Here is a 27,395-nt window from a genome sequence, read left to right as displayed (position 1 = left end):
GGCCTGGGGACTGTTTCCTGAATAGAGCCCAGGCCACTGCATCATACTGGGGCTAAGTCTCAGCCTCACACCCTCTTAGTTTCCCCTCTCCCCTCTCCCCTCTCTGTAATGGCCAAATTCCTATCTTAAGTTAAGATAGGATTTTGTCCTAAATGCAGTTAGGAAACATGCTTCTGTAATACCAAAAATCCTAAATGACATTCTAAACTGAGATAAGATAGGATTTCAGAGTTAGGAAGTTTCTGTAATGAGGCCCCAGGCCACTGCATCATACTGGGGCTAAGTCTCAGCCTCACACCTTCTTAGTTTCCCCTCTCCCCTCTCCTCCCACACACTCCACCTCACCGCCCTAAAGCACAGCGCAGGCCCTGTGTGTGATGATTGTCCAAGAGACAGAGAAGAGACACGGCACAGCTCACAGAGACAGAAGAGACACAGGAAGAAAGCAGGGGAATCCACGCCAAGGTTAGGGTCATCGCCTCTCATCTAGCTTGTCTCATCATTATCTCCATCACAACACACACACACACACACACACGCACACGCACACGCACACGCACACGCACACGCACACGCACACGCACACACACTGTTGCCCTGAAATAAATCAAATCATTTAACTGAGGTTGCATTATTAAATAGACAGTTAGATAGTTCAGTTAGCAGATGCATTTATCTAAAGTGACTTACAGCAATGGAATAACATTTAAGTATTTTAACATTGAAGTAGAGGAGGTAAAGGAGAGAAATATATTCAGTATAGCCTGGAGACCATGACTCTTCGCAGTGAGTCTGGCCTATATCCTTTGGCAAACGTGCATTTCCTGGTTGGTATACGCTTGCCTGAAGTTTGAAATCATTGAAGTTCAATCACTGACGTTTGTAATGCCGTATACTAATCACGGGGGACACAACGATAACGATAGGCTTGCAACTTAAAAGTTATCGCTATCAGGAACACCCTCGATTCGCTGGTTGGACGGAGGTGCTCTTGCTGGAGTAAACGAAGGCAGATCAAGCTATTCCAGACGACGTACTGTAGGGAAAAGAAATTGAACGGAAGTAGGTTGACAGGCAAGGCTAGGAAATATACACATTTGACAGTCAAACTTGATAACCTTGCCTAATCAAGCCCTAATGAACCAAGTGATATCATTGTCAAGTCGATCATTTCATCTCATTAGTCACTGGGGAACAAGTCGTGCTGATTGCCAATGCACAACGTTTCTCTGCCAGGACAGTGTTGTTTACGCTCTGCTAAATCCCGAAAGGACATTATCTTAATGAGAGGGTTTCCACGTTGCTTCTTCATATCACAGGCGTTGGTCAATGGCCAAGACATTTGAGGCAAGCTAGTCATCTAGAAGCAGTAATCAAGTCTCGACTGCACTCCAGTATTGTCCATTGTCATCAACAGTGATCAGAATGCAGTGGTATAAGAGAGTGAGTTAATTAGTGAACGTTTTCATCTCTATGCAAAAATCAAAGATCCTCTGATTGTAGAGGAACCAAAGGTCAAACTTTTTTCAGATATGGTAACTTGTAATAAGAAAAAAAAGGAGAGATTGGCACCAGCAAGAAAAAATATATCACAAAGACAGTGATTACATGCCATGTCTTTCAGTTAGCTCTAAAATATTAATGAGTTTACCCACTCTTGAATATTCTGAATCTGAACCCAGATGGTGTTATACACTACTGTGAATGTGAACACAAGAACTGATAGATACCATGGCACAGTCTTCTTTTCTTTCTTTCTTTTTTTCAAAGGATTTCCTGCTGTTGGTGAACGCTGAGTAAAAAAAGGGACTAGAATAATAAGAGGGGAAAGCCTCAATGCTGTTCCCTGGACCCAATCGGCCTCAATGCTGTCCTTCTCTGAGGTGTCTGTTTTGTGCTCGCCTGAATGTGACTTGGCTGGAGGGCCACTCTGGGGAGAGGGGTTCTGGGAGAAAGGGGGCCTTGTTAATCGGAGAAAGGATTTCAGCCTTGCGCACACACACACACACACACACACACACACACGCTCCCCCTCAATTTTCCGTGACTGGCATGAAGACCAACTTGAAGACAAAAGGTTCAGGGTCGGCCCACTACATCTTCAAGCTCTGGCTCTGTCACTCTCCTTATTCACAAGGAGCTTTGGTGCTGTTCCGTAGCCTGCATTCCAGTGCATGTGCCCTGCACGCTAAATCTGTCCCATGGACGGCCCACACGACCAGTAAAGTCTACTGAGCTAGCATTGTGTAGCTTAGCATGACAAGAATCATGGCAACTCTCACTCTCTCTGGGGTAAGAGAAGACTACACTGTACTACAGTATAGGGAGTTGAAATGGTGGAAGGATATATATAAAAAAACATTATTCAATCAAACAATCACATCTTTATTTCAGACACCAAAAGGGTACATGTCATTAAGACAGTGTATACAAACACATAGAATAAATACATATAATAAATAGGTATAGTAGGTACAATGTATATAAAAAGAAAACAAATCAATGAAGATTTAATCAAAATGATCAAACATTAAACTGTGTGGCTGAGAAAAAGAACATTGTCAGCACCTTTGTACCACCCGAATCCAATTCTCTAGCCCGAAACTATTTGCCACTGAACTTCATTAGTGTGGCTGAGTAATCTACAAATTGTACATTCTTGATATGGGGTTGGAAATAAAATTCTTATAGCCAAGGCATCATAAGCCCCCCAACCAAAAATGTCTTAGGCCTAAAGTAATTGTGTGCTGAATAACCTAAAAAAATGTGGCTGTGAAAACAATGCATTTTGATGACAGTGTGAAGTGGAATCCTTTTATCTTGATCAAGATTAAGCATGCATGCTATACGGATGCCATTTTACCCTCAGGCCTATTTATTTCTCTAAAGCCATGCCTTAGTGTGGAACATGGTATCACTGTATGATTACAGTGCAGTGACCCTATATGGTTGCAATTTGTGATTTCAAGAAGTTCCCTTGTCTCCACAAAACACTATCTACAGTACGCTGTATCTAAAAACCAAGTGAGTTCTCTCCTGATTCAGCAGAGGCTTTGCACGTCAACACATTTCAATGTTGCTGTAGTCCTTATTCACCTCAGCTCCCGGACCCATCGATTAGACAGATCGTTTCCCAGACACCAAAAACGAATTCAGTGAACACAGTCTGAGGAACCTGTTCCCTGGCACCAGACAATGGACAGCTTCTGAATGGAGGCCTGGCATGAATGAATGAATGAATGTGTAAATGAATGAATGATTAAAACAAAACACTGTGGGCTTCATCTAAGCCCCTGAGCAATGAGCTTCAGGGTACCTCAAGTTCTCACTTTGAGCCTTTTATTTCCTCAATGGAAAATCTCATAGTTCCGGAGAGTTCCACTGTATCCATGCCAACATGTTTGTCTTTAGTGTTCTCTCTCTTTCTGTCTACCCCCCAGAAACCACTCCATAGAATTACCACGACACATTCAGAGTAGTTTCCTGCTGGAAATATATAGACTAGGCTATGTTGGAAATCAGAAAGGGCAAATTGTATGCTGAGAGAATAATTCCTTCTTTGTATTCATAATTCTATTGTAAGATGTGTCAGGTGGTCCTGAGTGTATGTGATAATAGATTACATGTATTGGACTGAAAAACATATCAAAGTGGCATGCTTGGGGAAAAAAATCCCTTCACCTTCCACAAGTCAGTTCTAGCGTATAATACAAATCCACCCTGTCACGGCCACACAGAACTGCTACTGTAATTGCATCAGCTAAAGTAGCCTAAGTAGAACCACTATATCAGCAGCTTCTGTGAACATATTTCTGTAGCCTACATTGGCATTTGGCAGCACAAGAGAGCTCCACAACACACCATAATGTAATTGTTCTGCCTTTTTTAAAAAAAAAAACAGGTCTAGGGTATTTTTTGTGCTTTTATTTCTATGTTGCAAATAATCAGTCTCAGTCAGTCCAGTCTCTCATTGAACATTGTGTTTGTGTGTGTTGTGTTAGTTGTGTTTGTATCTGTTGTTGACTCTTACGTTGGCCTGGCAACATGATTGTGTCCTGTGAACGTGTGTGCCTGTGTGCCTGCGTGTCTGTGTGTGTGTGTGTGTGTGTGTGTGTGTGTGTGTGTGTGTGTGTGTGACCTCTGAACGTGTGCCTGTGTATGTGTGTGTGACTTGTGATCCCCTTTCCATGAGGTAAAGCATAGGATTAGCCATTCCAAACCTGCTTAAATATTCAACCTTTTCACCTCACAAATGCTGAGCTAGCTGATGTGCCTTTGCATGGCATTTCAATGAAAGAACAGTATACCCAAAGCAGACTGGTTATCAAAGTCCCAAAGAACTAAGTACCAGCCAAAAGGCCTTGTTCTGATCTGGCATTCAGCATCCTCAACCAACTTACTAACTTACTAACTACTGCATTCAGTCTGCACATTAGCAATGTATTAATGTAAAACAAAAAAGTCTGAAACCCCAGCTCTCCACTCATAGTACTACTTACAACTAGTCTTTCTTATATCCTACGGACAATTGTGCTCTCATTGATTCCCTTATTGTGGTTGTTGGTTACTGTTGTAAAATGTGTTGCTAGAACTGCTCTTAAAAGCGCAAAAATCTATGTCGCTTTGGTTAAAAAGTGTCAGCCAAATGTAGTGTAATGTAATGTAATGTTAATAGTTTTACTCTGTGCACTCAATGTTACTCTGTGCTTTTTCCTCTGAAAGTCATTGCTCGTTTCACTACTCAAAAAGAAAGTATTGATTTGTACTATAATTCCGCATGATAATTGCCACAGCAGGGAGATGAGGTGGGTACTGTTCAATCTTAGAGCTTCTGGTACACCACAGGACGTCTTTATGACCATTCCAATAACCACACCAGGTGTTTATAGCACTGGACGATTGGAGTTTATTTGTACTATTCTGTTAAAAACACATATATAAAAATGTTGTACTGATTAAAAACAAAGGCACAACACACATCCACCATCTTAATCTGTAAGGACAGGCCTGCATAAGAACAGTGTCTGAGAACTGTGTGTGTGTGTGTGTGTATGTGTGTGTGTGAGAGAGAGAGAGAGACAGAGACAGAGACAGAGAGAGAGTGTGTGTCTGTATGAATGAGTAAGTTTCAAGCATTTCCTATGTAAAAACACTTCCACATGTACAGTACAGAGGTTAAAGGTCAAAGCAGCATATCTACCATACAACAAAATGACACAATTCCAACTGCAGTTTGAACCATACACTTTAATAGTACGTCTCTCTCTCCACCCAACCTGCAAAAGAAAGAGCCCAATTAACTTTCATCAAGTGTTCTTCCATCATTCACTGTATGTAAACTAAAATAAATAGCTGAAATGTCATTCAATTGCTGTAAGTCAGTTTGGATAAACGCTTCTGCCAATGAATAAATGTACATCTATCTAAATGTAAACAAGCTGTTGTGGGGGAAAAAGGAAGCGGAATGGTATCAAGGTTCTCACCTCCTGGGTTCCGTCTGAGGAGAAGCTTCCTCATCTCGTCATAGATGAAGATGAGGAGGGAATAGGGGAGAGCGCAGAACCACCAGTTGATCCTACAAGCACAAAGAGGCATGGAGATAAATCACCAGGAAATCCAACACTTTCATGAAGTCCAGCAGGCGATGCTGAATGGGGGAAAGTGTGCTCTATGGGCTTGACTGATTGATTTGAAATAGAAAACAAAATATGCTCACTGTCATTCTGCAGGTTATAGATCATACTCAATCAAGGTGCATAGCTGTGCAGTTGCGTTTTGTTTATTGTTGTATTGTGTATCGTTGATACATTAGAAATAGTTAACTTCAAGTAAACTACACAACTCATGAGGTCAAAACACTGAATATGAGAACAGACTTCTCCATACTTGTTTGCAGAGTAACATTTTCATGAAGGCTTTATAATGGAACACTTTAGTCTACTTGTCGTCTCTTACTTGAGTGGGTACATCCTGAGGGCGATGCCCATGCCCGGGCAGTAGGAGAGGAAGGCTGCCAGGGCCGTCTCCTCAAACAGGCCGAAGATCAGGATCTTATTCCTGAAGCAGAGCAGAAACATCGCTCAGTGTCACGTCTTACAGACATACAAGCTCACATAATATACATGTATAAACATAACATACAACATATCAACACTCTAAATCAAATGTAAAATTCCATGACTTTTCCCTGACTTTTCCTGACAAAAAAACCCCAGAATTTCTGACTGAATTTGAATGAAATAGTACAATATACCGACCAATTATTTCAGAGTACCTGTGTGGTGTTGTGGTGAATCTCATACTTTTGTTAGAGTGGCAGATGAATAAATAGGCCTTGAATAACCACAGTTGGTCGACTCAAATACGGAGTAAAGCTAATAAGAGGATACATACACAAATTCTCTGTGGAAATTTTAGCAAGCACGTTTTAAGCTGCTACGACAAAATTCCCTGATATTCCATGACATTGCCCAAAAAATGATCACATTTCCTGACTTTCCATGTCTGGAATAGACATTCTAAAATTCCATGATATTCCAGAAATTCCATGACCTGTGGGAACCCTGATCTAATGTGTAAAGTGGTTACTTGTAGCACCTGAACTGAATCTATGGAGTGAGTCGTTACTGAGATTGTCGCTGATAGTTTTTGAGCTTGTAAGAAGCACATGATTGACAGGCCATGATGCCCCGTGGTGTGTGATCGTGGCCTGTGGGCCGTACCTCATGCCCTGCTGGAACACAGAGTTCCTGCGGGTCTTGCAGACGATCAGATCAGCCCACTGCACTATCACGATGCTGGCAAAGAAGGCAGTGTGGCACGTGAACTCCACTATCTTCCTCTGCTCATAGGTCTAAACAACAACATCAACAACAAAAAGCAAAGCACACATTAAACAACAGCACAACTATGATGAAAAGTACATCAAAGGCTATCAAACTGTAAATTGTCAAATAAAAAGCCACAGTAAGACTTTTAATACAGTGAGTTACTGCGTGACTTACCCACTGCTGGCCATAGCTGTCCTCCAGGTCATTGCAGTGCCTGTCGTCCCAGTTGACACGGATACCCAGCAATGTTCCGGGCAGGAAGCCGTTTTCAGCAAGAATGACAAAGTAGGTGAAGAATCCTGCCAAAGCTTGGATCATACCTGGAGGAAAACACAAAGCAGTGTCACTGATGCACACGTTTTCTACGTACTTGACGTAGTGGGGCAGCCTACTGCTTAGGGCTTCGAGCTTGTAACCGGAGGGTTGTCAGTTCAATCCCCGACCAGTCCACGGCTGAAGTGCCCCTGAGCAAGGCACCTAACCCCTCATTGCTCCCCGAGCGCCACTGGTTGGGCAGGCATCTCACTGCTCTGGGTTAGTGTGTGATTCAGTTCAATGTGTGCTGTGTGTGTTCACTAATTTGGCTAAACTGAATTTCCCTCACAGGAACTGAATTTCCCTCACAGGATCAAAAAAGTATATATTCTATTTTTCTATTCTAGTCTCTCTGAGTTGGCAACGAGAATTGCATAAATTCATGTATAACTGCTAACTGTTCTTCATTGAGTCATACAATATTTGTTTTCTATCCCTACAAACCAGTCATAGCTACTACTGGGCTTACCTAATATTACTATCAAATATCGAAACGTTACACGTCGTGATATACTGTACCATTTAAAAAACAACAACAACAAAAAAACACTAAGGAGCATATTCTGGTGGGCGGACTGATCGTTCTTCCCTGTATGTTTTGTCTCTCATCTTGTGTGCTTACCAATTTGGCCATATGCTATGCTGATCAGCCTCTCATTCACCAGTTTGTCTGTTTTGGGGTTCCTGGGCTGCCTCTTCATGATGTCACTCTCCGCAGCCTCATAGGCCAGAGAGATAGCAGGGACCTGCATGGGGCAAGAAATTAGAATGAACATAGTGCTTCAGGTAGTGTTCAGTATTGTCCTGTCTATAAGTGTTTTATGCAAGTTAAAATAACTCTTTTATGCAAGTTACAAGAAACAAAACCATATTGATGACTGTCCCTGTGCATTAACCTCATAGCTGAAGAAATGTTTCAAATCAGTGTTTTATGCAAGTTAAAAGAAGTGTTTTTATGCAAGCTAAATTAAACAAAACCATATGAATACCATAATGACTGCCCCCGTGTATTAACCTCATAGCTGAAGAAATGTTGCAAAATCAATGAGTACGCCACAACGAATAGTTGGGAAATTACAGGTGCAGTATGCCTGATAAAAGATGCGAGATATGGATAAAAGTACAAACTGTCCGTCCCTTACCATGTCAGTGCCCAGGTCAATGCACAAGATAGTGACGGTGCCCAGGGGTAAGGGGATGCTGGCGATGATGAAGAAGAGGAAGGGGGTGATCTCTGGGATGTTGCTGGTCAGTGTGTAGGCGATGGACTTCTTCAGGTTGTCAAAAATCAGGCGGCCTATAGCGTGAGCATCAATATATCAATATATCAATATATTACTATCCCATTTCTGCTGAAAGAGTCTTGGAGCACTATGAAATCGGACAGCAAACATTAACACTTTTCCTTTAGAGTTAATTGACTAAATTAATTCTACACCCTTGTAAGGAATGTGATGAAAATAACTCAAATTGTGTTGTTTTAACGCTTTTCTGTTTCCAGATAGGAACACAACAGTTTGTGCTAACACACGTGTGTTTCTGACTCATTAGCTTTAGGAGTGTAGCAGTCATGTTGTGGAGACATTAATCCGCCTACACACTCTAGAATGGGGTGCTCGGAAGTGAAAAAGCCTCTCTAACCGTAATTAAAGAGACTTTTTCCGAACTACTGTACTTCAGAACGTACACTGGTAGATGAGGCATGTGACCTCTCTGTGAACTGAAACAGTAATCCTGAGGTATTGGTGGGGTTTTAATTAGTCCGGTAAAGTATTCTTAGGGGAAAACACAGTGTTATTACCTCACATGCATACAAATACCGCCTCTTCCACGTAGCATAGTGAGTATGTTTCAAACGTTTTAACACCCACCTTCCTCCACTCCGGTCACAATGGAGGCAAAGTTGTCGTCCAGGAGAATCATGTCGGCGGCTTGCTTGGATACGTCGGAGCCAGAAATGCCCATGGCAATGCCAATGTCTGCCTTCTTAAGAGCTGGCGAGTCGTTCACACCGTCACCGGTCACTGCCACGATGGCTCCCTGTAGCGTCCAACAAGGCCGTGTTAATCAACCCCTGGGGCTGCACTTCAACATTACTCAAAGGCCCGTCTCTACAAATGCTCTCACAGTTTGACAGTTGACCTACTTTAGGTAAAAATCGGTCACTTCTCAAGGGTTGTTCATGGGCAAAAATTGAGCACATTTTGCTAGTGGGCCTGTGAATTATTGAGGGATTGGCTAAAAGGTGAACTAAGGCAAGCTATTGGTAAATATCTATTGGACTTCATGTTTGCAATGGTAGTTGCATCTGCATTAACTGTTGATGTCAAAAAATACTATATACAGTGCTGTATAGCATAACTGAGTATGCTTACATTTGGACCTTTGAACTTTCAGGCTACTGCCCAGCTCCTTAACCACGATTCTACCACCACCCCATTTCTTGTCTGTGACCCCTGTGACCCCTGTGACCCCCTCACCTGGCGTTGGCATCCCTCCACTATGATGAGCTTCTGCTGGGGCGAGGTCCTGGCGAAGACAATCTCGGTGTGGTACTTCAGGATGTCGTCCAGTTTCTCACAGTCCATGTCCTTCAGGTCCCCGCCATGCACCACACATGCCTTGGCGTCCCTGTGGGGTGGGGGGGGGGGGGGGGGGGATGGATGGCATCGTTTAACGTCTTTACAAAGATACTCACACGTCCAGACAAAAGGTGGCGTTATATGGTAAGGTTCGCTCCACGCACCAAATCAACAGCCTAAACTGACTGGTATGTGTTGACATTTTGTGAGGTGGCTGGTTCAAAGGAATATGCCACAATGTAAAGATAAAATCCATACACTGTTACTGCTCTATAAATATCTAATGTACAAAGTTTGGAGCTCAACCTTTCTCTACATGAAAATGCAATTGTTTGCCATGACTGCAAATAAATACAGCTTCAGCAATGCTCTAGACACACATGAAGAAATATGAAGTGTAACATAACTGCAAATTACAATAAGACGTTTTCCCGTTTACTGACAACAAAGTGTGTGTCACAGCAGGATACCTGGGGTTCACTTCATCAACAGGAATGTTGAGCCGCGCTGCGATGTCCTCCACAGTTTCGTTGCCCTCTGAGATGATGCCCACTCCCTTGGCAATGGCCTTTGCAGTGATTGGGTGATCTCCCGTCACCATGATGACCTGATGAGAAGAGCACGGGACATGTGACGACGCAGGAGGTCACGCAGTCATTTCCTGTGTATTAGCCGCGGCCAATAGTCTGCTGGTGTGTGGAAGTAAAATGAATGAATCTATTTTACTTATAAATTACGAATCGAAAAGTGCACCTTGATGCCGGCACTCCTGCATTTGCCCACAGCGTCGGGTACGGCTGCACGGGGGGGGTCGATCATGGACATGAGGCCCACGAAGCACAGGTCGTCTGTGGAGAAGTTCAGGTCGTCCGTGTCGAACTGGAAGCCTTGGGGGAACTGGTCATCCGGCATGTTCAAGTGGCAGAAACCTGCGGAGCAAGTGCAATTTGCATTTGGTCATTCAGCTGGTGTTTTCATACAAAATGTCTTACAAAAAAAGGGAACACCAAGCAAACATAGAGTTCTACTCAGAAGGGGAGGGAAATTCATCTCTATGCTTGATTTACCGCTCTATTACTAACACAAACATCTATGTGCTCTCTCTCTCTCTTTCTTTCACCCAGTGCTCTCTCTCACCCTCCCAACAGCACTCTCTCCCTCTCTCTGTCTTTCTCTTCTTCTCTCTCTCTCTCTCTCTCTCAGTCAGCTCTCTCTTTCTCTCTCTATCCCAGTCTCTCTCTCTCTCTCTCTCCCTCTATCTCTCTCTCCCTCTCTCTCTCTCTCTCTCTCTCTCTCTCTCTCTCTCTCTCTCACCCAGCACTCTCTCTCCCAGGCCTCCGAGCTCCAGGTAGGCGTTCTGGAAGGCGTCCCTCATCTCCTCGTCCAGCGGCTGCTCCTTGCCCTGGATCATGATGGTGGAGCAGCGGTCCAGGATGCGCTCTGGCGCCCCCTTCATCACCAGCAGGTGGGTGGACTCTGTGGCCGCGTTGGGGTTCTTGTGGATGGACAGCTGTGACCGGAGGGAAGAGACGATCTCTTGAGATCCTTAAAATATACTTTTGTTTTGCTCCGAGTGTCTGACTTTAGTTAAGAGGTGATTTTTTTTTAATGTATTTTCTTTTTGTGAGCAGAAATATTTAACTCTGGGATTGGGGCACAAGAAAACATGTGTTGTCTTTTCTTTGTCTCACAGAAATAAATCAGATATTAAAGATGTCAGATGTCTGTGTCAGCATGTCAAAAAGGATTGCCTATTCCATTTATTATGAGTGTGTGTGAGTCTGTGTGTGTGTGTGTGTGTGTGTGTGTGTGTGTCTGTGTGTCTGTGTGTGTGTGTGTGTGTGTGTGTGTGTGTGTGTGTGTGTGTGTGTGCTTGTACCTGATATTTGTTGGTGGAGTTGAAGGGGATCTCGGAGATCTTGGAGTACTGGTCTCTCATCTCTCTGACGGATCCGCAGCACAGCTCGATGCACTTCAGCAGAGCCGACTCAGACGCGTCTCCGGCCACATCCCTCTGTGTGACAAGACACGGCACATGGCACACAGTAAGAGACAAAACTCATACTGCACGTTTCCGTTTAACATACTCGGTCAGTACTTTTGCCCTAAGTGAATTACAAACTCTAAAACATTATGGTGATGTCTGTCCTAGCAACTTCAAATAGTTCCTTTTTCTGATAATATTGTACGGGATTACTCTTCTAGAGATGCAAAGGAGAGGGGCCAAAAACACAGGCTGAGGGAGAGAATAAGCATTGCACCAAGGCCAGGGGATGTAGTCGTAAAGTGCACAAACACTGAAGGGAGGGAGTGTTTGTCATGAGACTGCCGTTTCTTGGTAGGACATAAACTGCAGGAAGCAGCTGTTTTCTCTTTAGACCTACAGTAGCAGATCGACTTGTTATCAAAGGTTGCTTAACAATAAGCAATAAGCTTAAGAACCTGCACAAACACAACTCATGTGTTGGAGAACACCCTCAGGGAAAGGGCTAAGTAAGCTACTGTATCTTCTTAAGTCCCTTAATCGTGGTTGTTTTACTTGCACAATATTTGTTTTACAATAGTGGCTGTTCATATATCAGTCAACTTAGTATCCATTGGAGAAAAGTGTGGCCATTGTGCATGGATTACATTTGGGCTGCTATAGCTATTACAACCAGGAGACTTGTTTGCTAATGATTTTAAAATGGAGAAATCCTGGAGGAAAAAGCACTAACTGATAATGCAATAAATACATATTTCACAGGTTCTGTTATCCAAAGAGACATATATCCATGACATGACAGAATAACAGTAATCAAAGCAGTCATTATTTCCTTATTCTGTATGGGGTACAACTAAATGCCGGATATCTGTGAAATGACGGTTCTCTGCGGTAGGTAGCGACAGAGAACTTTTAATCCCAGTTACCTTGAATTTCCCCTTGGGGATCAATAAAGTATCTATCTATCTATCTATCTATCTATCTATCTATCTATCTATCTATCTACCTTGAGGATGGGAACGTCGGTCTGCTCGGCGAGGAAGACGGCCCGGTTGCAGAGGCCGGCGACGCGGGCCAGCGAGGCCCAGGTGGGGGAGCTGCGGTCGAAGGTGGTGCCGCTCTGGTTCTCGGTGGTGTCGGCCTCGTGGATCTGGTTGTCGAACCACATGTGGGCGACGGTCATGCGGTTCTGGGTCAGGGTGCCGGTCTTGTCGGAGCAGATGGTGGAGGTGGAGCCCAGGGTCTCCACGGCCTCCAGGTTCTTCACCAGGCAGTTCTTCTTGGCCATGCGCTTGGCCGTCAGGGTCAGACACACCTGGGACAGGTGACATGCATGTCAACAATCTCACAAGACAGGTAACATGCATGTCAACAATCTCACAAGACAGGTAATATGCACGTCAACAATCTCACAAGAATGAAAAAAAAAAAAAATTGGTATGCCGAAATCTACTAAAAAACAACTTGACCATTAGTGTAACAGTGACATTGGCAAACAGTCCCTCTTTCTCTCTCTTTCTCTCTCTCTCTCTCTCTCTCTCTCTCTCTCTCACACACACACACACGTACACACACACACACACACACACAATGACAGTGGCTAGTATACCCTCAAGCACTTTCTCACACACACATACACACGCACACACACTTAAGGTGACACACACACACACACACACACACACACACACACACACACACACACTCAAAGTGACAGTGGAGAGCAGTCTCGTGTTTGGCGAGCAGTCCCTCGGGTATTCTTTCTCTCTTTCTCTCTCTCTCTCTCTCACACATACACACGCACACGCACACGCACACGCACACCCACACGCACACGCACACGCACACGCACACGCACACACACACTCACCGTGACGGTGGCCAGCAGCCCCTCGGGCACGTTGGCGACGATGATGCCGATGAGGAAGATGACGGCCTGCAGCCAGCTGTAGCCCAGGATGACGGCCAGGATGAAGAAGGAGACGCCCAGGAAGACGGCCACGCCCGTGATGATGTGGATGAAGTGCTCGATCTCGATGGAGATGGGCGTGCGTCCCACCTCCAGGCCCGACGCCAGCGTGGCGATGCGGCCCATCACGGTGCGGTCGCCGGTGCTGATCACGATGCCGCGGGCCGTTCCTGCACAAACCACGAGGACGATGATCACGGATCCGAACGTGTGTAGTTTGACACATTCAAAGCTACGCCGAGAGCACAAATAGCTTTCGAAAGGCTCGTCGTTGTTTCGTATGTGCCCAGCACTCTTGCCTGTAGCCATGTCCACTGTTTATAGTGGAAGCTTAATGCTTAATGCTGCTACACTGTAAACAGAATACTTCAGTCGCTAACCCAGTGTAGCCCCCACTGTATGTGTGTCTTGGGACCCAGTCCCAGGCTGTGGATGTACAGTATTGCATGCCTATGTACAGTATGTATTTAAATATGTATGTGTAGGTATGAATGTAATGGTAATAAATATTTAAATATATTCTGAGAAGTTTCTAAATAGCTTGCACAATAACAGAGACAGTTATCGATAATGAGGCACCTCACTGTACTGAAAGCTTGCAAAGTGTTTCTCTTGTGACTTCTCCACACACAATTGACTATAATTCTGTATCTCCATGTTTGTTATATTCAATCATGACTCATTGTTGTAAGAAAAGTTGGTCAAAGGCACTCAGTTGAGGAAAAAATTAAGCCTTTAATGGTACATGGCAGAGACTAAAAACATACGCCGCGTACAAGGCGTATGTTTTTAGGCGTATGTTTTTAGTCTCTGCCATGTACCATTACACTGTAAATTCTAACATTCAAATTAATAAGAAATATTAAGTAGGGTTGACTTAGTTTTGACCAATCTGTCGAGAATACTCACTTTATTTGAGTTAGTAGTACTTTGGGAGCGAAAAGTCAAACCAACTAAATCATTTTAAGTTCAGGTCACTCACAAAACACTAGTCCAACACTTGGGCATGCGCAGAAGCCTCTAGTAGAAACCAACCGACACGACACACACGACTAAACACGCATGGACATTGCTGGAGTACTTTACAGGCTCATTTGGTGAGTAAACGTTTGAAATTGATTTGCTTTCTTTATGTATTATTCATTCAACGCTAGTTAAGTTTTGTTCACCATATGTCAATGTCTGTGTGACTTGTGCCTGTCGTGATGTTAAGTATCATAGCCTAGCGTCTAGCTATCGCTAGCCCAACGTTTGTTGCTAACGTTATCTGTTAGAAACACTAAACTGTAGATCTACCAAAGACTCTTTTCGGACGTGGCTCATGTGTTTTCATCACTGAAAACGATTGTTTCTAAAAACTCCAAAGCCAATAACTCCAGTTTCACGTTTGCATGTGTAACAGCTAAATGGTATGAAGCATGATTATGTTCGACCTCCATATTAGCTAGCATTTTTCAACTGGAATTATTGCAGCTTGGTCATTAGCACTAGCTAGTTCTTTTCCTCATGGTAGCAGCTAGCAGCTACAGGAATTGCTTTCAAATTCTTTGATTTTATGTTATTTCATATCAATACAAAGTAGGCCTATTTTATCTGAGCAAAAACATTAGATTACTATTTACTATTTATATAATTGAGTTCATTTCATTGAGCTTGGTGCTAACATGATCTTTCCTCTTATAGAGATGTTGTCAAGCAGACCAAATCCCTGAATGAACTTGTAAGTACTGCACTTTTCGTGCTGATAAGGCTATTTGCTAAAGTAGCAGTTTGTGTCTTGCGAATGTCTTAATCTTTATTGTCTCTATCATTAGACATCGACTGTGATAGCCCAACACACTTGTCCTGAAGGGAATTCCTGTTTTACATGGATCAAGTCCAGCGAATTCTACAGCACAGCATTTGTAAGTATACTTGGAAATAATAATAAGAAGAAATAAAGCAAGTTATCATATCTAGTTATGGTTATTTATGTATGTACAGTATGTATGTTATGCAATACACATAGGAAATTACCACTTATTCTGCATGTTTATAGTGTCTTTGGGTGAGGAGGGGGCCCATTGGACATTTTCCAAAATAGTTTAAAGTGTTATTCTGGCGGTGAGCAAACACTTCCAAAAAAACATCTTAACCAATAATATTAAAAACAGCACCAGACCTCATCAGTAGCTTGCTCAGGGTCCCTACACTTAAAAGGAAGCACCAACAACGTAGTTAGCGAACCCGGAGTTTATTACAGAAAACACTTACCAACTTGTCCTCTACCAGCTCCTCCAACCCAGTATCATAAGGTTTCGTTGAACTGTCACATTTGGTTAATCTGTCATTTGTGCTGGGGTTGGAGGAGTTGGTAGGAGGACAGTTGGTAAGTGTTGACACTTGGAAAGTAGATTGTGTTCAGGTGGACTCATTTTGTGGTCACAGCTTTGTTCATTAGTAGCAACACATGATAACAAGACTCTCTTTTGCATATGTGTCTTCACAGGACGCTGTGACTGATGGGACCATCTCATGTGTTGATGTGCTCACTGTTCTTGGGGAGATTGACGGCTAACATCATTTCCAGGGTCCAAGCTGCTGTCAGGTGTTATGGTGGCACCTTATTTCTGCTTGATATAATATAATATTCATTTTCTGCTTGATATTACTATGTAATAATTATTACTATTATTATTTTACTGCGGAGTCCAAGCACTCTTATTTTACTTTAAATATGTTGAATGGCAGGGTAGTTTGCTATGTGAATGCTGGATAATTAAAAATAAAAATAATTGTGATTAACCTAAACCAACCTTCTCATTTCTTTTTTTTTGTTAGATGTTTTTACATACATTGCTTGTATAGACATTGTAAACTGAACCAGAGAACAAGTCAGTAGTACACACTTAAAAATGTGAGCTATTAAGTATTATTTACTCAGAAAAAACAAGCTTCCATGAGAACTATGGGTTCTAGGTATATGAGTACTAAGAACCATTAGCTAATTAAGTACAGTTTAATTAAAATAAATAAGTTGTATTCACTTATAAAGTGTAAGTTATTAAGTGTTACTTACTCAGAATAAACAAGCAGTGTTCACTTAAAAAATGTAAGTTCATTGAACTTACTTTTTTCAAGGCAATGAGTTTGCGTACATTTTTTAAGTAAAGTCAACTTATCAAAATTTACAGTGTAAAGGCTTAATTTTTTCCTCAACTGAGTGCCTTTGACCAACTTTTCTTACTTAAATTTTTGCCCGGCCTCAAAAGAGCACCAGTGTGGAATTTACTAAAATTTTGTACTACTCCTAGTAGCGCTCTCAGCACTCTCTTTTTTGTCATGACTCATTGTTGCCTACTACAAACCCAATGGTGTTTGTAGGCAACAAGGCTTCCATAGACCAGTCTCCCTAATTTGAAATCTCTCGTCAATTTTAACCTGCCGTAATTTCTCAACAATTAGCCATGGCAACTGTATTTTTACGGTAAAATTGTAATAATGAATTACAGTACTATGTTGTGCATTTACTGTGTATTTACAGTATTGCTGGCAACCAACATTGCCAATAAATGACTGTAAAGTTTACAATATTTTTTTTACAGTGTATACGGGGGCAGTTAATATGTTAACGATAGTTTTGTTTCTTAACTTGCATAAAATACTGCCCTGCGGCTTATACACTATACATACAGACGGCATCTCGTCATAATCGTGGTTACCGCCCCAGTTACCGTGGTTACCATGGCTGAAACACCCCCCGTGGGGGAAAACATTTGTGTTCTGCTAGCGAGTTAGCCCATTGACTTTCATGTGTGATGTTAGCATGTTTTCCCCCACAGAGGGGGCGGCGACCTTCTAACCGTCTGTATCTATGTAGCTAATACATAGGAAATGACTGTAGTTAAAATACATATTGATGGAGACATAATGCATGTTGCGCAATACTCCACCTTCCACGCAGTTGGTGGAGAAGAAGGCGATGTTCCTGGTCTCGAGAGGGTTGTCGTTGGAAAAGTCTGGCGATCTTGTCTGCGGCTCAGATTCACCGGTCAGAGAGGAGTTGTCCACCTGAAAGAGGTCCACTCACATCAGCGTCCTGAGCTGTCGTAATACTCTCTTAACACGAATGTGTTGAAAATAACACAACTTGTGTTGTTTTTTTGAACATATCTCTATGTCCAGAGACAGAGGGGGACAATACAGTTTGTGTTGTTTCTAACACATTGCTTTTGTTATGCTGTGTACATTCTCAAATGTGAAAATAACACAACTTGTGCTACACTGGTGACTGAAGTGTGTGTGTGTGTGTGTGTGTGTGTGTGGGTGTGTTTATTATCACATATGGAATGGGAGTTTTTCCAGGATCTCCTCTCTATGAACTACAGTAACTAGCCCTCTGAAATTCTCCACTATACCTTGCAGCCGTGAGCGGCGATGATGCGGATGTCGGCAGGGATGCGATCTCCACCCTTCACCTCCACCAGATCACCCACCACCACCGTCACGGCGTTGATGTTCTGTTTCTCTCCGTCACGCAATACCAGGGCTTGCTGATCCACACAAACAGCACAACACAATGGAGCCAATTTAAGGAGCATGCAATATGTAAAGGCCAGTTCAAACACAAGATCCGCGACGAGACGAGCTGCAACATTCTAAAAACCAGCGACGTTCTAAAACTCTGCAACTAAGATTTGACATGTTGAATGTTTAGCGACGACTTGCAACTGCTTGCAACTGCTTGCAACTGCTTGCAACTTTTGATTCACACCGCCGCAACTGCTCTCCGCAACCGTCTCAGACCGTCGCGAATCTTTGGTTTGAACTGGCCTTAAGACATACAATGAAGACAAGAAAATATCACAACAAAAAATAGAGAAAATATGTCTCTTAACACCCATGGTGTGTTGAACATTGAAACACAATGTATATCCTGTGATGTATATATTGTATCATTAAGAAGTGAGTTAAAGAGGAATAATGCAGGATTGGCGATTTCATCTCTGGTTTCGGTTTCGTTTTTCGTTTTCGCTCGTTTTATGCTTGCATATTTCTCTGCAGAGCTTCCACAACAGCTTTAGCGTGTATATTTATATATAGGCTATATATAAATATATAAATTGCAAGCGTGGTTCTTCTTGTTCCTTTCGCGTCTCTGACTTCCAGATGTAAACAGCAAACGATCGTTTATCAGAAAGTTGCAAGGTTGTAATAGCGGAGAGGGACACTAGGGGCGGGAGGAAATGTGACTGTTTTCGATAAAACTGGTCAGTCAAGCAAAACAACGATTTCTAAGCGATTTTATGACTATGAAAAAGTTGCATAGGGTCTCTTTAAGGAGCATGCAATATGTAAGACATACAATGAAGACAAGAAAATATCACAACAAAAATAGAGAAAATATGTCTCTTAACACCCATGGTGTGTTGAACATTGAAACACAATGTATATCCTGTGATGTATGTATTGTATCATTAAGAAGTGAGTTAAAGAGGAATAATGCAGGATTGGCGATTTCATCTCTGGTTTCGGTTTCGTTTTTCGTTTTCGCTCGTTTTATGCTTGCATATTTCTCTGCAGAGCTTCCACGACAGCTTTAGCGTGTATATTTATACATATATAGGCTATATATAAATTGCAAGCGTGGTTCTTCTTGTTCCTTTCGCGTCTCTGACTTCCAGATGTAAACAGCAAACGATCGTTTATCAGAAAGTTGCAAGGTTGTAATAGCGGAGAGGGACACTGGGGGCGGGAGGAAATGTGACTGTTTTCGATAAAACTGGTCAGTCAAGCAAAACAACGATTTCTAAGCGATTTTATGACTATGAAAAAGTTGCATAGGGTCTCTTTAAGTCTGTGTTCCGTGAACTCTGTGTGTTCAAACGGGCGGGTGGCAGACCTGCGGAACAAGGCTCTTGAAAGAGTCCATGATCTTGGAGCTCTTCGACTCTTGGTAGTAGGAGAAACAGCCGGTGATGATGACCACAGCAGATAACACCACGCCAAGGTACAACTGCCGAAGAGGAGGAGGAATTAGAATTAGTCTGTGGGTGATCCAGCAGATATTACGATTCCACAGTGTTTAGGCTACCATTAATGCACAGCATGTAATTGTATACATTAGTCTGAAGCTGCAATATTAGAACAGGATACGCTATCTGTGATATTCTGACAATGATATATATAAGTGATAAGTATATCTTAATGATAACTATAGTGCTGTTATTTTACACTCACACATCTGTGACTTTTATAAAAATGTAATTCAAATAAAACATTTTACGACACCCATTATCGATAACTGCTTTTTCGCCTCCATCTGTTTCTCACATTGTCGTTGACCGGGTCGTCCTCCGTGGCGGCCTGGATGCCGTAGGCCAGGAAGCAGAGGACGGCGCCGGTCCACAGCAGCATGGAGAACCCTCCGAACATCTGCTTGCAGAACTTCACCCACTCGGGAGTGGTGGGGGGCGGCGTCAGAGCATTGGGTCCGTCACGAGCCAGGATCTCCGCAGCGCGAGAACTGGTCAGGCCCTAGGAGAGAGAAAGGGGGTCAGTTTCACATGCAGTCTCATGCGTTTGTGTATTTACGTATACCAGTATATTTTTCCATTAACCAAATTCTACCTTTCTGGTGAAACCTTTAGAAATATATCACATTATTTGTAATGCAGATAAAGCACATTTGGAAGATAGAGAGAGAAAAAAAATAAAGAGAGGTGGTGTTTGATTCAGATTCAGAACGTTTGGTGGAACATTTCATACAAGTTAACAACCAACTTCCATTAACACTAAGTTGAGTGTGTTTTTTTGGTGTCTTTTGTTTGGCACTCACAGGAAACAAAGGCAACAAGAGCGTTCAGAGTGGGGCAACCTGTTGCTAAGTAACACCAGAACAAATGGGGTACTTCAATTCCTGAGCCTGAAATCTTTCAAGGGGCCATTTCTCTCGGTTGACCAGACTCATAAACAGGACAGGCAATAAAGAAGAGCTCACCTTGCTCAGGTCGGTCCCATATTTACGATGGAGTTCGTCCAGGGTCAGTTTATGGTCATCCTAACAACAGTGAAGAACAGAATATGAGAATAGGAGTTCTGTATAGGTTTAGTGAGCCTACATATTGAGTAAAACACATTGTTCATAACATTGCATAGCTGACATTTGGAATAAGAAAATGAACAGTGTCTGTGTGTGTGTTTTATGTTTGAAAGGGTGTTTTATGTGTGTTGGTTTTGTTTGACTTGTTTGTGTGAATTTATGTATGTTAAAGGGAGAAGATACAAGACTCTCATGTCTTCTTTCTAGTTTATTTTTTCCCATGACGGCCCTTCACTTGAAAAAGAGTCCGTCGCCTGACAAAGACTTCTCCACAGACCATGACCTGAGGAAGGCCCAGGGGGCTGAAACCAGACTGTGTTTTTTACCCTACCTTAAATAAAGGGCTTTTAATAACGCTATCCTTGTCTCCATGTTAGTGCGCCTACAGTCAGCCAAAAGTCCTTTCGAACTTCCAGAGCACCTTGCATGTACCTGGAGCCTACTGTGTTCACTATCTGAGCATTCACTACCTTACCTTATGTACCATACTGTATCTACCGGTACTTCTCTGTTTGTCTTTGCGTACCATATCTACTTCCTGTGTTGTCTTTAGATAGATAGATAGATAGATAGATATACTTTATTCATCCCCAAGGGGAAATTACAGTGTTTCAGCAGCAATACAAACACAACATTCAACAAAAACATACAAACATACATACATACAGAAAATTATTAAAAATTTTATTCCTTTCTCTCTGCCCAGATGGGAGTCATTATAAAGTGCTATTGCAGTGGGTAAAAAAGTCTTTCTGTATCTGTCTTTCTTACAGCTTAGTTGGCGTGGCCTCCTCCTTTACGTACCATATCTACTTCCCTCTTCAGCTCGTCCATGTCCTTGTCCTTGACCTTCTTCTTCTTCTTCTTCTTGTCCCCTCCCTGCTCCGACGTCGCCGCCAACTCATACTGGTCACGTCCATCCTGCAGAACGGCAGAAACAGAGAAACGTTTGCTCAGACTGTTTCCCATACTGCACCAGTAACAGCACTGCCCCAGCAGGCTGAGGACAGTGTCAGTAAATAGGAGGCTATAAAGTCTAAAGGCTATATTATGAGGTATATTAGGTGTGGTGGAAAAGTGGAAGTGTCATGAACACCTGAGAAACAGCTCGGCCTGAGCTTAACACTCAAACTCTCTGAGACTTTGAAAGACCTGGTTGTTTATTTAAAGTAAACAAAATAAGCAAAATAAAGTGAATGTGATTGAGCAGAGGCTTTATCCAAAGTATATGCTAAACCCCACTTAGTCTGTTTGATTTATATTGCTTATTTTCTTACTTATTTTAAGAAAACACTGGTTTCACAATTAGGATTATGGCACGTTAAAAAGAGGGACTCAGTGGAGAGGTGCACAGCGATCAACCTAAAACATGTTTCAGACGAGGCTGTGTGCCCATGGTTACAGCAGTTTTATTGTGCATTCATTACAGCACTGGTGGTAAAAAAGCAAAGCCATCAAGTTTTTTTAGCTTTTTTTTTTTAAAAAAAAAGCTTTTATTCTAGTAGTGAATGGCTGGGCGAAGTTCCAGCTGGTTTGGCGGTTACATCACTAAGGGGCCAAGTCTCTTGCCAAAACTATGTTAGATCAGCACAGAGAGTTCTATTTCAGGAGGAGGTAAGCAACTGTGCCTAGTGCCTAATAGACACAGTAGACAACATGCCTTTGTTATGTTCATATTGATAAACTGAAGGCCTCAGATATCAGCCAAGTTCCCTAAGTGGGTTTTAATTGGGATGGAATTTGAAACAGTAGCCTCTCACATACTTATTCGAACCAGAAATTATCCATCTTCTATTTTCCATTTCCCTATGAGTAGTCCTATTTTGGTAGCATGTCTATAGCCAATATTGAAGGATAAATATATGTGGTTTTACCTATGAAAGACCTGATTCAGACCCAATTTGCTAAGAATTAAATATGTTAAATCATATTTTCATATCTAATTTCTCGCATATTCTTGGGGGATCTTTGCACGGTCGGTGAAGTGTGACAGGAAGTAAGTGGTGGGATCAGGGAATGACCGCAGGTCGGATTCGAACCTGGGTCCCCGTGGGCACTTGGAACCATATATGGTATGGACACTCTAGGCACCCCATCCCCGGGTTCTTTAAGGTGCCATAATCAAAACAGAGGCCACCAACTCCATGTGTAATCAAGTCTAATTATACACTGGTGCTGAAAGTGCCTATCAGCTAGCACCCATTCCACTAGCTCGAGGAGCTAAAATAGCACAGAGTTATCGCACTAGAACTGAGCTGATAACTTCAACTCAAACATCAGCTGTCATCTGCTGTGCAGCGGATCAAACAACAGCATGTTTCTGAAGCAGTAGCACAGGGAACAGACTGAGTGGCACGCAAACAGGGACATCTACACCTGGTCGGCCAGACAATGGCAGGATCACTTGAAAGTGTGTGCACAATAAATGTATCAGGTCTTCCTTTTTGGTCAAGACAAACACACACACATACGCACACACACACATACACGCAAGCACGCACATACACACACCGTTGAGTGAGTTATTCGGACAGAAAACCTCAAGCCTCTAGTGCACTCAGAATGCATAACAGACGGAGCCCCACCCATCACATGTCCCTGTGGCAGACACCCGTGCCCACCCCTCAGCACCATCACTCTGCATCAGACTCGGCTCAGAGCCCCCATGAGCTGGGCATGAGGATGGAGTGGACACTGTCCATTTCAGCCAATCAACAATCAGCTAGCAGTTCAGATATTGGCACAGATGAAGCTCCACATAAAAACAGCCCTTACAATCATAATGTTGTTTTAAGATTAATTCCTGAGTGTGTGTGTGTGTGATGTGCATCTCTGTGCGTGTGTGTGTGCTGCCCTCATGGTATACAGTAGGAAAATGTGGGTCAAATGTGTGCCCCATCTTGGCTACATCTTGGGTGGAGTTGCTTTTTGGAGAGGCGGTGATGGTGATGGGGGCTGTAGGGATGTGTGTGTGTGTGTGTGGGGGGGGGGGTCATTTCAGGTGCACGGCCATTGTGGCACCTGGGGAAGGGCTTTTGTTTGTTGCCTTTATCACATCAGAGGGTGTTTGGGAGGAGTAGTGGCTTTTTGAGATATCATCTCCAAACTTGTCCAAACACTACAGTACATACAAAGGACATACAAACATGCACGACCCCGGCAGCACAAACCTCTCCTACCCAGCCTCCTGTCCTGATCAAGCCTCTCAGTGCTGCTCTACCAGTGCCACACATTCCTCACTCTGACCAGGGGTCAGCAATAACAGCCCTTCCTGAGGCTGTGGGGGTCTCCGTTCTGTCCTAACATTGTACATACAACTTGCTTGGGGGGCACTGTGGCTTTGGTCCGTGGCATTCCCAGCACTGTGTTGCAAAATGCTATGGGAAAAGGTATCAGCTAAATAAATAAAGGATGAACGCAACATGTGGCAAAGGTTTGTGGGGACAACAGAACTGGCACGCAATGAAGGAGTTGAACAGGCAGACGTTTCTGGGTGAACGTCTGACACATGAGGTGAGAGACCGAAGTCTTACTAGCCTAAATGGCAAATGTTTCTAAGAATATTTCATGTCTAAACAAGAGTATGAAAACTTTTTCCAAAGATCATTTGTAGTTATAGTCATTCCTTCAAGGGTGTGTGAAGAAGTGTATGAGTGTATGTGTGTGTGTATACAGTAAGTGCATTTGTGAGAACTATGTGTCCACTAATCTATTGCTTAATTGTGCCTCCCTCAACCTGTAGGCATTGCCCCGTCGTCATGGTCGATATCATAATACCTTCAGGCATCTGAATGGGACATTTGGCTCCTCCTTCTCGTCTTTTGTTTGTAAATGAATTCATGAAATTGCACGGTTATTAGGTCTAGTAGACAAATCACAAGTCAATGTGGACCATGACAGAATGTGGCTATCAGACAAAGGGGACTGTTCCCAGCTCATTAGGGAAGTGGCTCAAGTATAAAATAATTTGGAACTTTCAGAAGGCTGAGTTTAAAGCCTCAGACAGTACGAGATGGCCAGATTGTGTTGATTCTTTCCATTTCAGACAGATGTTTTTCACAAAAGAAACAAACTCTGTCTAATGATATTACAAGAGTGTGCTTGTTACTGTAAGTGTGCTTGTAGACACACCTGACTCGTGAGGTGACAAAACTATGAATGACAAAAAATAAAAACCAAACTAAAATGAACAACTCAATCAAAATAATGAATTCAGTGCTGTAGCCTACATCATCACTACATTTAAAACCGTATAGTCATAAAAAAAAAATAGACAATATAATGACATGGGGGAAATTAGAGCATCAGAAAGGGCAAGAGAACACTGAAGATTGTTGTATGGTGTCCAACCAACACACAGCTGTAAAACGGAATTGTTTTGGTTCAAGATTGAGTGGAGGAGGGACTGAGAAGTCAAACTAATGTTGTGGGAGAGGCAAACACAGAGACCAGGAGATGGAAATGTGGTGGAAGGTGGAATGTGGGATGCTTAAAACAACGCACCATGAAGCATGGCTGACTATCAAACATGTTCTGTGAAGTGAAGTGAGAGAGTGGTGGGATGGGAGAAGTAGAAGCAATTGGAAGGGTGGCCCCTATCCGGAGCTTAAGAATAGGCTAAAGGTTGGCATGAACCCCAAAATGGACGAATCGAGAAAATCTAACAAGAAGTGGAATGCCACTCTGGGTGTCTAAATGGTTACTCGCAGTCGCAAATAGGCCTAAATAAATGACAGCAAAAGACTAGGCTAAAGACAGACCATAACATAAAATGCCCGTATTAGATGCGCGAAGTTGTAGGACACACTTCTTATAAGAACTGACCAATAAAAAGTTAGTAGCCTACTGTGAGTATGAGCCACGAGTATGCAATAAACGATGTATCATGCATCAAAATTCTAGAGAACAAATGATGACATTCAAACAGTGATGCAGATAACAACCATATCAGACAGGGATGTTGCATGTAGTCTGACATTACATGCTGTCAAAATACTTTGCAGAACTATTTTGCGAATGAATTCATTCAATTAACTAATGTGGTGGCAATTAACTTGGAGTTGAGGTAAGTTCCAAAATGTAACCAAACAATACTGAAGAAAGATATAACATATTCAAACGGATAATCGGAGGATGTTTTATGATAGACTGGGCTACTTACCCCGACCCCCATATTCGCTGCGCAACAGACTCTCGTCTATCTCCACCAAAGTCTTGAAGTTTTGAGTCCTCTGACTCTTTATACGACCGACTGTAGGCTACCGCGTCCTAGTCTCTTCGGCCGCCTGGAAACAAGGCGCATCCACACCCCCTGTCGTCTGGGGTTGACACTCGGACTTTATAAGGTTCCTTCCATAGTGACGTAGGCCTATGCTCCATTTGCCATGGTTACATCAGAACAATAGAGGAGGTCGTCACTGTGGGTCGACAGTAGCCTGGCACGCCCTCCCAGTGACGCAACGCCTTCAGGCTTTTGCTGCTGGTCTGGTCAACTGCTCATTGAGAAGGATTTCTGAGTTCCCGAAATCTGCGGAACTGCCCCCTTTGGTCGAGAACCAATCAACTTTGAGCAGCTCCAACGGCTCTGGGTAGATGCGTGTTCAAGGCAGCGGAAAGAGTGTTGTTATTGGTTTAAACTCGGCAATCCGCTTTCTGACATCTACCAGTAGCAAACCGAGGCACTTAAAGGAGGCGGGTCAACCAGCGCTGGCAAGAAACCGTGTTAGCACAGGCTGTTGGTCAGACTAAAGTCTCGCAGAGCCTTTGAAAGTCGATGGTAATCAGGCTAGGTCGACAGCTCCATGTGCGCACGTTTTTTAGGCTGTACTGCCACTAGCCTACCTACTACGGCAAGTGACCTTTAATGTTGAAGCAATGTACATTGTCAATCAATGGTAGCCTATGTCGCACTTTTTAATATGTGTTTTATATCTTGGCTATGTATTTATATCTCCAATTTAACCACAACTACAATTTAACTCACTGGTCTTGAAATCTCTTGGAAACGTCAATGATTTGAAAACGATAGTGATATTTACTTATTCGGGTGGGTAAGCAGAGTTAAAGTAGGCTATCGAAATATTCTCGAGCTTCAATGATCAGCACTTCTCCCCTGGTTGAGAGTCATCATGAATCACCTGTATTCTCACAGTCGTGCGTTATAGCGCCCTATCCCAATATAGGGCGCTATAACGCACGCCATCTGGTGGTGGTAAAACACCTTGATGGCATAACATGGCAAGTGCAAGTTGAAGAAAATGACAGGCTACAAAAACAGCCTCACAATACATTGACCTTAATCTAAGTCCAGCCATTTGCACCATCTTGTAATTTAAGGATTAACCACCTTCTCCAAAAAGGAATTAAAAAAAAATGTGTCCTAAAATGTGTCCTATTTTTGAAAGATTATGTAAACCAAGACTCTACTTAAATGTAGTCTACATCAATAAAGTTTGTATTTTGAAGATTTCTAGTGTATACCTGATCATTGTTTTGAAGCACCATTTGCTAATTTATTTAAAAAGCATGGGATATAACATGGTGGATTTGCTTACAGTATACTGCTCGATCACAAATGGATTTATTTTTACATTCTGTGACATGAGAACCAAACATGGGTTTGTCAGAATAACAA

The 27,395-nt window shown here is 42.7% G+C and overlaps 1 protein-coding gene and 1 long non-coding RNA gene across 3 annotated transcripts in view; both read right to left on the bottom strand.

The window, feature by feature from the left end:
* Positions 1–4,882: 4,882 nt before the first annotated feature.
* Positions 4,883–27,395, bottom strand: part of LOC134078706 (uncharacterized) — a 142,402-nt gene continuing 119,889 nt past the window's right edge. The window contains exon 2 of the long non-coding RNA XR_009938853.1: positions 4,883–5,024. This is a non-coding gene — a long non-coding RNA (uncharacterized LOC134078706). The remainder of the gene's footprint in view (positions 5,025–27,395) is intronic.
* Positions 5,228–26,076, bottom strand: atp1a1b (ATPase Na+/K+ transporting subunit alpha 1b). 2 transcript variants are annotated; one of them, XM_062534816.1, is made up of 22 exons: positions 25,923–26,076; positions 21,566–21,682; positions 20,660–20,719; positions 19,993–20,196; positions 19,562–19,675; positions 18,078–18,212; positions 17,613–17,730; positions 13,582–13,850; positions 12,718–13,026; positions 11,607–11,741; positions 11,042–11,237; positions 10,481–10,656; positions 10,198–10,334; positions 9,626–9,776; positions 9,017–9,185; positions 8,288–8,442; positions 7,768–7,891; positions 7,005–7,150; positions 6,723–6,853; positions 5,956–6,057; positions 5,484–5,575; positions 5,228–5,276 (listed from the first exon to the last, which is right to left on the bottom strand). In XM_062534816.1, exons 1-22 carry the CDS (start codon positions 25,932–25,934, stop codon positions 5,248–5,250), a joined length of 3,081 nt encoding a protein of 1,026 aa, XP_062390800.1. In that variant the 5' UTR covers positions 25,935–26,076; the 3' UTR covers positions 5,228–5,247. The 2 variants fall into 2 exon arrangements, with proteins under 2 accessions (XP_062390800.1, XP_062390801.1); XM_062534817.1 differs by lacking the exons at positions 21,566–21,682; positions 25,923–26,076 and adding an exon at positions 21,288–21,294.

Source organism: Sardina pilchardus, chromosome 4 (assembly GCF_963854185.1).
Source record: "Sardina pilchardus chromosome 4, fSarPil1.1, whole genome shotgun sequence".
Taxonomy (NCBI): domain Eukaryota; kingdom Metazoa; phylum Chordata; class Actinopteri; order Clupeiformes; family Clupeidae; genus Sardina; species Sardina pilchardus.
This window is presented reverse-complemented; position numbering and strand designations above follow the sequence as displayed.

Excerpts from the sequence above, each read along its gene's own strand:
- atp1a1b (XM_062534816.1), bottom strand. Across the intron at positions 19,676-19,992 it reads ACGACCCGGTCAACGACAAT|TTGTACCTTGGCGTGGTGTT; the intron begins GTGAGAAACAGA and ends CCTCTTCGGCAG. Across the intron at positions 10,335-10,480 it reads GCAGGAGTGCCGGCATCAAG|GTCATCATGGTGACGGGAGA; the intron begins GTGCACTTTTCG and ends TCTTCTCATCAG.